The sequence below is a fragment of the Danio aesculapii genome, chromosome 7 (assembly GCF_903798145.1).
Source record: "Danio aesculapii chromosome 7, fDanAes4.1, whole genome shotgun sequence".
NCBI classification, from domain to species: Eukaryota; Metazoa; Chordata; class Actinopteri; order Cypriniformes; family Danionidae; genus Danio; species Danio aesculapii.
The window spans coordinates 70,917,754-70,931,887 of NC_079441.1; the positions used below are offsets into that span (position 1 = coordinate 70,917,754).

Below are 14,134 nucleotides of genomic sequence, written 5' to 3' on the forward strand. Positions count from 1 at the left end.
TTACCCAATAAAGGTGGTCGCACATGATGATTTGATGATGATTTGTCGTGTAAAATATGTGGTTTGATGTGTGTTTGTAGGTGATGGGAGCTTCTGATCTGCCGGTGGACTATGTGGACTGCAGTAACACTGGCTCTGGACTCATGCTGACCAAACCACTGTCACTAAAGACTGTAAACGCTGAACAGATCTTTACTGTCAAGTTCAACATCCCTGTAAGATACACATACGTCATTTACAGTATATTTTGGACCATTTTGATAATATCTCTGAATTTTATGCATTTCATATTTTAAAAGAATGTTGTGACGTGTGTATTTAATTCAACAGCATTTTAAATGTTATTGCATGTTTTCTAGGCTTGCAAAATATATCTGGGATTTTTTTATTTATTTGTTTTTTATTATTATGATTTTTAATCAGTATTTCAAGGTCAAGTATTATTTCGGTTAAAGGTAAAAAATTAATTTCTAAAGCACACTGAAAAGCAACACAGATGCTCTACAAGAATAATACGGTACTTCAAAACATTCAAAGAAACCTACAGCTTATGAGAAAAGAAAGAAAAAAGGCAATGCAGTTATAACTGACCTTAATCAAAAACCAGCGAAAACGAATATGATTTGTAACAAATAAGTAATAAATGTCAGATAAGTCTTTGTTTCCTGTTTTTTTTCTTATTTAGCTTGTATAAAAGCAGAAAATTGTGCCAAGTATTAATAGCATTACTATTATTATTATTAATATTATTATTATATAGTTATATTGTGATTAAAGTGCTATATTTAAAGCATTTAATAATTTAAAATGTTATGTTTTATTTAAATATTTAGTTCATATAAACATATAGCGTACATTTACATTTAGATCAATATAAACATAACCATTTTGTCATTTTTAAAAATTGTGTAAAATAATATAAATAATTAAAGATTAAAATAAATTAATAAAATTAATAAAAACAAAATAGTAATTTTAAAAATTTCAATTTTAAATCATCTGTTTTTACCCATTTTATATTATTATTATTACTATTATTATTATCATCATCATTATTTGCTTCATGTTTTAGAAAGATGAAAATTAGGTTTATTAATAATAAAAATAAAATAAATTTTCATGCTTTAAATCAGAGATGCCCATAGTAGGGCCAGTGGGCCAAAGCTGGCCAGTGGTAACCTTTGATTTGACCCACCGTCCCAACTGAAAAGAGAGGGAGAATAATGGGAAGGTGCTTGAGGCGAATACCTTTGACCGAGATCGTGATTTCGAATTTTTCTTTGTTTTATTGCTGAGCTACAAAAAAAGTCAACTGAAATTAAATGTTTCAATTAAATGTTGTTAAATAATCAGACTTTTAAAATCAAAATACTTTCACTTGACAGAAAGACAGGAGCAGTTCGACTAGTTTTATCAGCATTGAACTCCATTGTGTTTTAAATGGGATTGTTTCACATTCATTTTCTTTTTAGACAATTTAGCCCACCCAATTCTCCTATACCACATGTATACCACTAAACCAGAGCACCCGGAGCAAACTCATGCAAACACTGGGATTGTTTATGTTGTTGTTATGTTTTGTTTGTGATTGTCTATGTTTGCTTAAATATTAGCAAATAAATTAGGAAATTACCCATGGAAAGCTTAATGTAATAAGTTTGTGTTATATATATATATATATATATATATATATATATATATATATATATATATATATATATATATATATATATATATATACAGGTTTGATATAAATTTGGCCCACTGCCCTCAATCAAGGTTGGTTTTTGGTCCATTATAAGAAAAAGTTTGGGCACCCCTGCTCTAAATTATATCAAAAATAATAATAATTATAATAAAATATAATTTTATTATATATTAATATGTAATTTTATCTTTTATGTAATTTTTATCCTCGTAGTAGTAATAATAATATTAATAATAATAATAATATTAAATAATGCTCCAAATAGTTGTTAGTGAATTATTTAAAGTGCTTGAACTGATTATATCTGTTACCTGGTTTAATGTGATCATGAGAATTGTTGTATTGTGTGTGTGTGTGGGTGTGTGTGTGTGTGTGTGTGTGTGTGTGTGCTTTAATATTTGTTTGTTTAAGTTTGTATTTTTTGCACACAGAACCACAGGATGGTGTCAAGTGTGGAGCGTCAGCTGCGTGTTTTGCCCAGCACTCGAATATCCCGTTTAGAGGTGTACAGACAGGAAGAGGGCTCCGATGATGTCATGGTGCTGCAGAATTCCGAGCGCATTGATTGGACAGCAGGAGACACACTGGGAAACCTGTACTTCAGACTGTATGACGAGGGCAACAGACTGGTGTCCCTTCAGCCAAAAATAACCAGCAAAATTAAGGTACCAGTTTGATTGTGTGTTATTTGTATTGTTTTTCGCATCTTCTGTCATTTAGGTTATGTTTATTAGAGGTTACTGGATGTTTTTGCTTAGTGTATGTATGGATCAAGACAAAAAAACCCTCACTAAAATAGCACACATGAAGAGAATCATTGAGAAAGTATGCAAACAATGTAGGGGGACCAATAGTTTTAACCCAAAATGACCAGTCTGTCAGATGAAGAAGAGCTGGAGTCAGAGATTCAGTAAAAAAACAAGTTTACTGAAGATAGTTTGCAGCTTTATCAGCAGAAGCCAGCTTCAACACTTGCACAAAGTTTGTAGGCCGCTCTCTATCTCAATATCTCAAGCATACAAACGTCAGACAGCCACTTCAGAGCTGACCCAAGACCTGTGAAATGAACCACACACACACACACAATGTACAATATGTTCCTGAATCAAGGCTGTGTATTCTTTCTCAGCCGTCTTATCAAAACTTGTTAGGAACTGGTACGGTCTGCACCCAAAATGCCATTTTTTTACTACACAAAGTCTATCTTGCACAAAAAGGAAATCATTTTAAACAGAATTAACACACAAAAATAGGCAATATCACTTTAGACATAACTAACACTTAGCAAATAACAATAGGAACAGTTGTTTCCAGTCATCAGGTCCAGCAGTTCCACTCAAAAGGTCTCCATCACCTGGTTTGGTAGCTCATGAAAATAGAGTTGAGACAGACAAAGATAGGGACAAAGACACTTTAACTGAGCATTCCCTAATTAGGTTATGTTTTAACTTTTTATTTATTAGTCAAAATCATTTCAAAGATTAAATACTAATTCAAATAATCATATTAATAAACTAATGAGAAAAAAGATAAATGTTGATCCTTGCTGGGATGGATTTGAAGACTGAAATTCACCCCATCAACAATAAGATCAAATGCAAACACATGATGATAAGTGCATGGTATACATTAGCTACAGCATGACCTTTAAGATATGTAAAAAAACAAGTTTTTTTCTGACTCCCAGTAAACAACAAAGACATACAGCCTCCAATTAAAAAGCTAGGATTCTATTGGAGCCGAGAAAGAGGCTTGAAGTTACTTTATATCTGATGGTAAACTGTGGATAAGAAACTATGAGTTTTTGAGCATTGGGTAGGAGAGAGCTCGATCGACCATCTCTGCTGTAACAATAAACTGCTTAAACTTGAGAACGTGGAAGACCCCAGCTTCTTTTCTGAAACTTAGAAGATATTTGTTGAGGAATTTTCCACTACATAATCAACCAAACAAAGCAATATTGTCAGCTTTCTTATTACAAAAATTTTGAGTGAACAAATACACATATGTAAACATTATATATATGCTAAAAAGTTTCAGATTGGCTACAGTTATTAAAATATGTTAAAGAATTGGTTGTTTTTATAGCATGCAGCGATGGTTGTCTTGTGATTTATAGGTTAACAATCATTTACTGCTACTAAAAACACAAATACCTGTTAACACTTTGCAGTGTGTTACTTTTGTAAAATAATGTGTTATAAATTATAGACAAAGACGTAGATGACGTAGTCGTAGTAGTAGTCATCGTTGTAGTAGTAGTCGTAGTAGTAGTTGTAGTACTTGTCATCGTATTAGTAGTAGGAGTCTTTGTCTATAATTTAGAACACTACTAAGATGACTACTACTAGAATAAGACGTAGATGAAATTGTCGTCGTAGTTGTAGTCGTAGTAGAAGTCATAGTAGTAGTTGTCGTTGTAGTAGTTGTAGTACTTGTCGTCGTAGTCTAGTAGTCATCTTAGTAGTTGTCGTAATTGTAGTAGTAGTTGTAGTAGTAGTTGTCGTTGTTGTTGTTGTTGTTGTAGTAGTAGTAGTAGCAGTAGTCATCATTGTTGTAGTATTCATAGTCATCGTCATTATAGTCATTGTCGTATTAGTCGTCATCGTAGTAGTAGTCATAGTAGTTGTCGTGTAGTCATAGTAGTTGTAATAGTAGTCGAAGTAGTATTGGTAGTAGTCGTCGTCGTTGTAGTATTCGTCGTAAATAATAATAATATTGTAAAAATGTAATACAAATATAATTTACAATGTTGGTATAAATGTATATTATGCAGTAATAATTATGTTGTACAAAATCTAAAACAATTTAACAAATTAAATGTGTAATATAGTATTCAACATATATATATTTTTAATTATGATAGTTGTAGATGTAGTATAGTAGCAGTTACTGTGTATTGTATTATAAATTGCATTTATCCTGATAGATATATTTGGATATTTTTCCCCTTTACTCTGTTTTATTTATCTATTTTTTGTTCTTTTTATTCTTGCGTATAACACAAGTTTACATGCACACATAGACGAAAGCGTGTATTCCTGAAATAGAAAGTTGATGAACAGAATTTGTGAGTGTATTCAGATGTATGATCTCTGACATGAGTCTGAGGTAGGTGTAATACTAGCTGGGAAAAAAAAAATAAATTGTATTTATTATGTGTGTGTGTGTGTCTGTGTTTACGATTAACCAAAAAAGAATAATATTAATTTATTGTATTTGTATTGATTTATATGTCTTGTATGTAGGATTTAAACTGTATATTATTTTTTACAGTTTTTATTATTTGACTAATTTATCAGTATTTATTATGTGCAGTTTGTAAATGATGCATCTTGATTTGTGTGTTTGTTTATAGGTGAACTGGACGGCAAAGCTAATCGCAGAGGATCTGGCGCAGGGGAAACTGCCGTGTTTGGGTGTCCCGACTCAAGCTCAGAGAGAGCATTTCTACCATGTCTCTTTCCAGGACCAGCACGCTGTCAACATGTCCTTCATCATTGTGTGAGTGCCATGACACACATGCTTTTTTAATTATACATCTGAACACCCTTCTAAATGTGTGTGGGTGTGTTTTTATGTGAAGGCCGCGTCCAGATGAACCTGACCATTTGCGGGTCAAACTCAGCGAATCTACTGTCAAGATGGGTGAAGTTCTGTCAGGCAGCACATGTAAGTCAAATCAGATGGTCGTTATACTTTTAAAGAGCCCATATTATACATTAAAAAGGGTCATATTTTGGTTATATGTGTCTCCAACAAGATACTGATATGCATGCAACGTCGAAAAACACTTTTATGGTCTTATATGAATTTATTTTTACCTAATTATCCCAGCGACTCCCATATGAATCGTTCAGCGACTCATTTGTTCCCAAACCCCTCCTTAGCGCGAAGCTAATCTGCGCTGATTGGACTTATGACAGCCTGTTGTGATTGGTCAACAGCGCTCAGCGCAAAACAGTAAAATGCCCAGCGCGGTTTGTCAACCCCCCGGGTCTCCAACAATAGTATAGGATCCGATCACAGTGGACGCCCGAAACACGCCTCATAGTAAAACTTACTCAACAGTGTTATTCAGACACCTTACCACCAAAAGCAGTGTAGTCAAACACCAGCATATTGCTCCATTCTTGACTATGACACACATTCAGTATTAATCCACACAGCAGCAAAAGCTAAACTATTCTGAACCTTGACCGCTGCACATGTGTAGGAACAGCTGACACAAACGGCAGTGGAACGCGAGCTCACAAACGCATTTAAATCCTTAAAGCGGCACACATCGCGTTTCAACGTGACATTAGACGCGATATGAGAATATTAAGAGTTAACCTGAGACAGTACAAGCGGTTACAAGTAACAAAACACAATTAAATACATCATTTGCAAGCTAGAGAAAACAAGGAGGCAGCCATTTACTTACACTTATGAAGTGTGTCGTGGGCCAGGTCTGATTTTATTAATATCTTTCATTTTGGAGCTTTTCTCCCTTCTCAGCTGTAGATTATTTCTATTTGCAGTCATTGCTGTGGCACATCTTGCGTGAAGTGTTACATGCTCTCAGGGCTTACATGTACTCTGCTTTGCCCAGAGATCACATCCCCAGCCAGGGGGTTCCTCAGTGTGCAGCAGGCTGCCTTTTGTGCCTAATAAACTGGCCTTATTTTGCACCCCTGGTGTATTGTCTGTCCTTTCGTCTCACAAGTCTCATACATCTGTAGTCTTTTCTGATCCTTCCTTTAACAAAGGAATGAATCGCTCATTGTAAGCGTGTAGATTGCTGAATCACTTCCTTAATATATATATTATATTAATATATAATATATCTATATATATATATATATATATATATATATATATATATATATATATATATATATATATATATTAACACTTCCAGTAATATCCAGGTAAGCACAGCGTCTTCATGACTCATGACTTAAGGATCTGTTTGTATTTGCTGCTGGGTTAGTGGGCGGAGCCGCAGGTTTAAATTTTCCCAGGTTTGCGCATGCAGTAATTGGGCGGGGCTTATGTTTCGTAGCCAGGTCACGCCGAAACGGCTAAAGACTCGTTTTGAAGATGATTCATTCTAACCACTATGAGTCGACTCTTTTTTTTAGATGAATCAATAGTTTTAAAAACTGTCCACTTTCGGATTTAAGCCTTAGCTGGATATTTCACTTCACTTGTGTGACACACTACATGGAAGGTCATTTTCAAAAACCCACAGTAGGGGCTCTTTAAAGTACCCATGAAATCAAAACTAACCATATTGATTTTGTTAGCTCACATTGCTAGTTTTGTGCTGAACAATTCATCTGTGCATGTCATTCAGAAACAAAACTGTTTGCCCTTGTAATCATAAATCAAACTCTGCACTTCCTGTTTGTTTTCAGTTAAATTCTCAGATTAGGTCAACATCCGGGGGAAATTAAAGATCTAAAACTAAAAGAAATAAGACTTTCCCCATCAGGAAAATATAATAGGAACTACTGTGCAAAAAATGTCTTCGCCCTTTTAAACGTCACTTGGGAAATATGGACCAAAAGAGTTTAGATTGGATAGGAGGGATATGTGATTGGTCAGTGATGATCATGTGTTTCTCTCTCAGATGTGGAAGTGATGGATCAGTACGGGAATAAAACAGACCGTCTGGATGCTGAAAGTGTGAAGTCTTTGAGTGTTTCTGCTGATGGTCTCGATAAAGAGGCTCTGGCTGTAGAATGGCAGGTAAACAAGCACGTAAATGTGGTATTTACTACAATAACCTTATAATCGAATGAGTCAGTAGAGCGAGTGATTCAGTCAGACAGACTGCAGCCTGCTTTAATTCTAAAAGAATCAGCTATTTTGAAGGGATTTTAGTGTTAAAGTAATTCTTAATAATATGGAAATAATTATAACTATTTTAATTAAGGTCGCACGGTGGCTCAGTGGTCAGTTGGCACTTCTGTGTGGAGTTTGCATGTTCTCCTCGTGTTGGTGTGGGTTTCCTCAGGGTGCTTATTTTATTTGATGTTTTTTGTTTATTTATATATTTTTTTCAGAATTTCTTTTCATTAGCCGTGTTTCCACTATCGCGCCTAAAGCGAGCGAGCCAGGGCGAGCCAAGGCCAGTCGCGTTTCCACTATCACTTCCGGGGCGTAATCGGGCCAAAGCGGGGCTTCCTTGGGGCCAGCGTCCGGCCTTTTTCGGCCCGCCGAATACCTTGGGCCAAGGAGGGCCAGCTGGGGCTTCGGGGCGGGGTTACGTACAAAGGCTGAGTTTTCCTGTCAGGTAAAGAGGAGACAAGATGCTTTCTTCCCTTACATTTGTTTTGCTATCGCGCTTGATCAACTCACTAAGAAGAAGAAAAAAGTAAATGCCGCCGAACTCGAATGTCCTTATCCAGGGATCGCTGTCTGGCCTTACACCAACAGACCACAAACAGTAAAAAAGCAATGGCTTCGGTGTTTTCCAGCTTCCAGCTCTCGTAGTGATGCCAGGTTGTGTTTGTGGTTATAATTTGAGTTTTTTGTTCCCGCTGAAGTGGGCGGGTTGTGTGACGGGTTGTGTGACGTTTGATTCGGGGGATGTTCTGGGGGCGGTGTTTGCGTGACGCGCTGCGAGCAACTAGCCCGACAGTGGAAACGCGACATGATTTCGGCCTCATTTCTCAACCTCCCGGGCTACTGGCCCAGCCTGGCCCGATTAAAGCCCTGGCTTGCACTGGCCCGATAGTGGAAATGCGGCTATTCATTCATTTTCCTTCGGCTTAGTCCCTTGATTCATCAGGGGTCGCCACAGCAGAATGAACCGCCAACTTATCCAGCATATGTTTTACACAACGGATGCCCTTCCAGCCACAACACAGAACCCATACATACTCATTCATTCACACACACACACACACGCGCACACACACACACACGCACACTATGGCCAATTTAGTTTCTTCAATTCCCCTTATAGCGCATGTGTTTAGACCAGGCATGGGCAAACTTGATCCTCGAGGGCCGGTGTCTCCAACAATAATCAAACACACTTGAACACCCTAATTAGTCTCTTTAAGATCACTAGAAAGCTACAAGCAGGTGTGTTTGATTAGGGTTGGAGCAAAACTATGCAGGGACACCGGCCCTCCAGGATCGAGTTTGCCCATGTCTGGTTTAGACTGTGGGGGAAACTGGAGCACCCTGAGGAAACTCACGCCAACACGAGGAGAACACAAACTCCACACAGAAATGCCAATTGACCCATCCGGGACTTGAACCAGCGACCTTCTTGCTATGAAGCGACAGTGCTAACCACTGTGTCGCCCTAATACTTTTTTCTTCTGCTATATTTTACTGTTTATATGTATTTCTATTTAATTTCTATTATTTATTCTGCTTTACCTTTTTTTACTGAGCATGTCCAAAAAGTGAGTGCACTAAAATTGCTCAGTGGTAACACACTATTATATTTACCAAATAGTGCATATTAAAATGAACGTTTCTTTGCTTCTCCATTGACTGCTGTGCTTTTCTGCAGGCGAGCACTGGACGTTTTTCTGTTTGTGGCGTCCGCTTTGTGTCCGGATCTCCAGGCTCACGAGAGCTGAGTTTCCAGTTTCAGCACATGACGGAGTTTGTGCGAGTTGAAGTGACTGCAGGAGCTCCAGCACAGATAAAACTGCTGGAGGAGCTGGAGATGGTAAAACACACACAGACGCACGCGCACACGCACGCACGCACACACACACACACACACACATACACATACACAGACCATGACGAGGGGTAAGAGTGTTTGGATTTAAGTGTTTGTGTTAAAGCTGCTCTCTGTAATTCAGCCTCTGCAGGTCATGAATGGTCATGGTTTGGACACTCCGCTGACCATGCAGCTCTGTGACCAATGGGGAAACCCTTCACCAGACCAGCGGGTTAACATTGTGTTCGAGACTCGGACCTCACAGTTGAAGGTAGGTCTGAGGAAATGCATAATGATGTATTTTATTTTATTTAAAATGTTTTTTTTATTAGTTTTATTTTATTGTTATCTATTTTATTTCTATTTATTTAATTTAGTTTAATGAATTATTTTAATTCTTTGTATTTAATTAAATAATTTTATTATTAATTAATTAATTAATTAATTTTTATTTAGTTGACATTTTGACCATTTTCTGAATATGACTAGCATGCTTTCGGTTTATTTATTTATTTATTTATTTATTTATTTATTTATTTATTTATATTTATACATACAACATTATGTTGCATTATATTTTATTTAATTAAAAAAGTGTATAAAATGTTTTTCTTTCATTTAGGTAAAATTATTTTTGTTTAATTAATTCATATATTTAATTGTATTTGAATTAAATAATTTATTTGATTTTTAATTTAAAATACATTATTATTTAATTTACTTTTTTGTCTTATTTCTGAACATGACTAGCATAATTATTTGTTGTTAAATTATTTATATTTATTTTTTTTAAACCTATACTTTATACTGTAGATGTATTATTTTTTACTGTGATACTGTAATTGTATTTGGATTGAATCGTTTGATTTTAATTAATTAATCATTTTTATTGACTTAACAGTTTTCTGAATATGACTAGTATAATTATTTTGTTAATTTACTTATATTTATTGTATATAAATAATATATATTTGACCATTTTCTGAACATTGCACAGCATTTATATTTCTGTAAAATACGGTATCTTAAACAGAAATCAACAATCAGTTTGGAAAATCTTTGATCTCTGAAACTTTTTACCGATTGCTTGAACATGAAGTATAAAATTGCATTATATTAAACTCTCAATTAGTCCACTGGTTAACTTTATTTAAGTGCCATTTAGATATACAATAACTATGTGATATAAATATTATTAATTTAATTTATTAATTAATTTATTAATTTTCTATTTTTCTGTTTAGGTAAAGTCCTCGGTATCATTTCAGCCTGTAGATTCAAAGGGAAAAGCTTGCTTCATTTTAGAAGCCATAAGTGGTCCAAAGTAAGTATGTGCTTTACCTTATGATATACTTTTATATTGTTAGTATTATCACAGACTGAAACAACTTGGGTTTACTTGATTATCTGTAGTTTTTTTTAAACAAATAATAAAAAATAATCCTCAGACTTCCAAGGAAGGGATATTTGTTCATATCTTAATTAATTTAATTTAATTTATATATTGTTTGTGAGTTTTATTATATATTTTTTGCTTGTTTGTATAGTTATATATAAAGTTGTATATTTTTATTATATTCTTTTTACTGTTTTCTGAAGATGACCAATAGTGAGTGCATTAAAATAAAATTGAATTAAGAGACAAATAAATTGAGGAAAATTTCACTATGCATTAATTACATTATTACCAAATACATCAAAACAAATGTTTTTCTATATTGTCCATGTTTTTTTTTAAACAATCTGACTTGTATAATGCAGTAAATCATCATTATAGTGCATTTCATTACATGCTTTAAAACAGTTTTGTTTCAAAATGTGCTTTATTTGCATGTAAGGTGCCTGTATGAAAAATACTACAGTAATTTATAGTCAATACTACACTGCAAAAAGGTTTTTGTCTTGCTTCTAGTCCGAATATCTAATAATTCTTTAATCACTAAGACTTTTTATTGTCTTGTTTTTAGAAATAAAATGACTGTAGTATGATTCAAAAACACTATAGTATTTACTGTAAGTTACTATAGTATTTTTCATGTGGGTGTGCTTGAGTGTCATATAAACACCCATAAATAAAATGCATTATTATTTATTAATTGCATTCTCTCTGTATCATACTGTATTTGTCATTCAATAGGATTTAAAAAGGCACTTATCGTATTGTTTTAAATACAATTATTCAGTTTTATTTATTTATTTACTTGATATTGATGTTGTATGAATGTATTTAAAAAGTTAAATAGATTTCCAAATATGTATATGTTATTATTATTATTTATTTTTACACACTACAGTGTTTCTTCTAGGATTTTTTCCAGCAGTGGCGACAAGCCTTTTTTACACAGGTCTACCAACTACCTGTGGCGATATTTCAATGACAAATGTTGTGAGCGCACTACAAGTCGAGCACTATATTTTAGGCATTACATGGTATAGAATGCATATGTTAGAAAGTAATTAAATGCATGTTAAATGCACAGCTCTCTCACCTCACAATCTCTGTCTCGTTTTCTTTCACAGAGGGGAACATGCGCTGGAGTTTCGGGGCCTTTTTAGCAGGAAGGGTATTCCTGGTCCCGTAATTAGACTGAATTTGATTCCTGATCCTAATAAACCTGTGAAGCTCTGTGTTGAATACGAGAGCCATGTCACTCTGTGTGCTGGAGGCATCTTTCCAGGTGAGTGTGGATGCACATGAACAGAACAAAGTCTGCACTTGGTTTAAATATGAGTACAGAATACAATATTCAAGGTCTATTCCAAATATTCAAAGGCAGGGAAATTTTATCAATTTTGTGCAGGCCATGGAATATCATAGATTTTAGTTTTCGTATCTCAGAGTGTATTTTTTCGATGCTGTATTTTTTATGTCATGCTACTTCACACTTATTGTTATGGTTCTAGGTTATTTTTTAGCTCAATTTTATTCATTTCATGCATCAACTGCCAGTCACTTAAATCAAATGCATTCACCAGATTGTACCTGTTAACTAAGGTTAAAATGTTAGGGATAAAGTACATGCAGGAGGTTGTTACAGGAGAATAAATCCAAGCAGGTTTGTCAGCAGCCCAACGTCTAGCGCAGCATTGCTGTATAAGACTAAAGGGCTTTATTCTGTGAAAACAACTATCCTGGATGTACTTTATCCCGCTTATTATACAATTGCTTGCAACAAAACATAATAATCAGACACAAACATTGTTCTGAGCCTTAATAGTTCGTTAATTCTTCAGTTAAATGCAAAGCTGACAGAAATGAAAACAGCTTATGGAGAATACATTAACCTGCGCATTATTCAGTTACAAGATGGCACCAAATAGCCAAAAACGCAAAGCTGACCGAAACAAAAACAGCTAAATGGAGTGTACACTAACCTACTGGTTATTCAGACACATGATGGTGCCAAACAGTGAAAAACACAAAGCTGACAGAAACTAAAACAGCTGATGCAGGATACAGTAACCTACGTCTTATTCATTCACAAACAGTCAAAAACAGTGACGTGACAGGCAAGCAGATACATATGAATGAACAAGCAGATGCAAATAAGTATATGGATTTGAATATATTCACTGACAGACAAGGGGATTTAAAGTTCTAGGATGAGCCTGTGTTATTTAGAGGTTGTTATCTGGGAATAACATACCTCGGAATGTTGTAACTGACCAATCACAATCAAGTATTCCAGACAGCCAGTCAGGATGAAGACTGGGGCTGTGTCCGAAACTGCCTACTACTCAGTAGGTACTGCATTTGAATTTAAACGTACTACTCGACTGTTAGAAAAGTACGTTCTATACAGTATGAATGTGAGCAGTATGAATGGAATTCGGACGTACTACATCCGCCATTTTGTCATGGTCACGTGACCTACCCGTGTCAGTTACGTCGCTTCACTCCCATTCATGAATTCTCTCACGGAGCATCATGGGATAGCACAGCGTGCATGGAATGCGCACTTCAGAATCTCGCCAGAGTAGTAAGTCATCCAGGTACATCTCGCATACTGATTTTCGAATTCTATGAATTCGGACATACTACTTCGGTCGCATACTAATTTTAGCATACTGTATAGTATGGAAGTGTGCGGTTTCGGCCTGGGTGATTTAAAAAGTAAACAACAAAATATCTAAATGTAAAGTTTGTAATACATATATAAATATAATATAAAAAATGGGATCTAGCTATCAAATAAGAGAAAGAGAGCATTTCACAGCCACACAAAGAGTAAGTACCTCTGATGTTTTTTTCGAAATCTGAGGTAAATTATCCATTGTTCTTCTCATAGTGACCATTAAAATAAAAAAAATATTGAAGCTAAAAACATTTTGACATTGTGTTATTATTTTAACATGTTATTTAAAGGTCATGTGAAATTAAAATAAAATTTTTTAGATGTTAGTTTTAAGTTTAAGATTAGTTATAAGCTAATGTGCTCCAAAACAGTGATAAAACTCACATTTAGATTAGAAACCTGATATAAACATCCAAAGCTTGCAGTTTGTGACTTCTACCTAAATGGATCGATGATTTTTATTTTATTTTTTGACATCACCTCATACTTCAGTTTCTCATCAAATCTTCTGACTAATCAAATGCTCTCTAGTGTCTAACAAGCCCCACCCACTTTTTAATTTGATGCGCTTGAGCTCAAGCACTCTCATTGGCAGAGCTGTGATCAAACAAAACTCTATTGGCTGTTTTTATAAAGGTAAAGAGCTACCCTTTGCCCTGCCCTTTCCATGTT

General features: G+C 34.9%; 1 protein-coding gene across 1 annotated transcript in view; it reads left to right on the top strand.

Moving 5' to 3' along the window:
* The window catches only part of smchd1 (structural maintenance of chromosomes flexible hinge domain containing 1), a 77,863-nt gene that overhangs the window by 32,876 nt on the left and 30,853 nt on the right, over positions 1–14,134 (top strand). Inside the window, exons 25-33 of the mRNA XM_056462441.1 lie at positions 81–215; positions 2,140–2,373; positions 5,067–5,212; positions 5,295–5,380; positions 7,326–7,444; positions 9,228–9,389; positions 9,529–9,657; positions 10,631–10,710; positions 11,907–12,064. Coding sequence (XP_056318416.1) covers positions 81–215; positions 2,140–2,373; positions 5,067–5,212; positions 5,295–5,380; positions 7,326–7,444; positions 9,228–9,389; positions 9,529–9,657; positions 10,631–10,710; positions 11,907–12,064 — 1,249 coding nt within the window. The remainder of the gene's footprint in view (positions 1–80; positions 216–2,139; positions 2,374–5,066; positions 5,213–5,294; positions 5,381–7,325; positions 7,445–9,227; positions 9,390–9,528; positions 9,658–10,630; positions 10,711–11,906; positions 12,065–14,134) is intronic.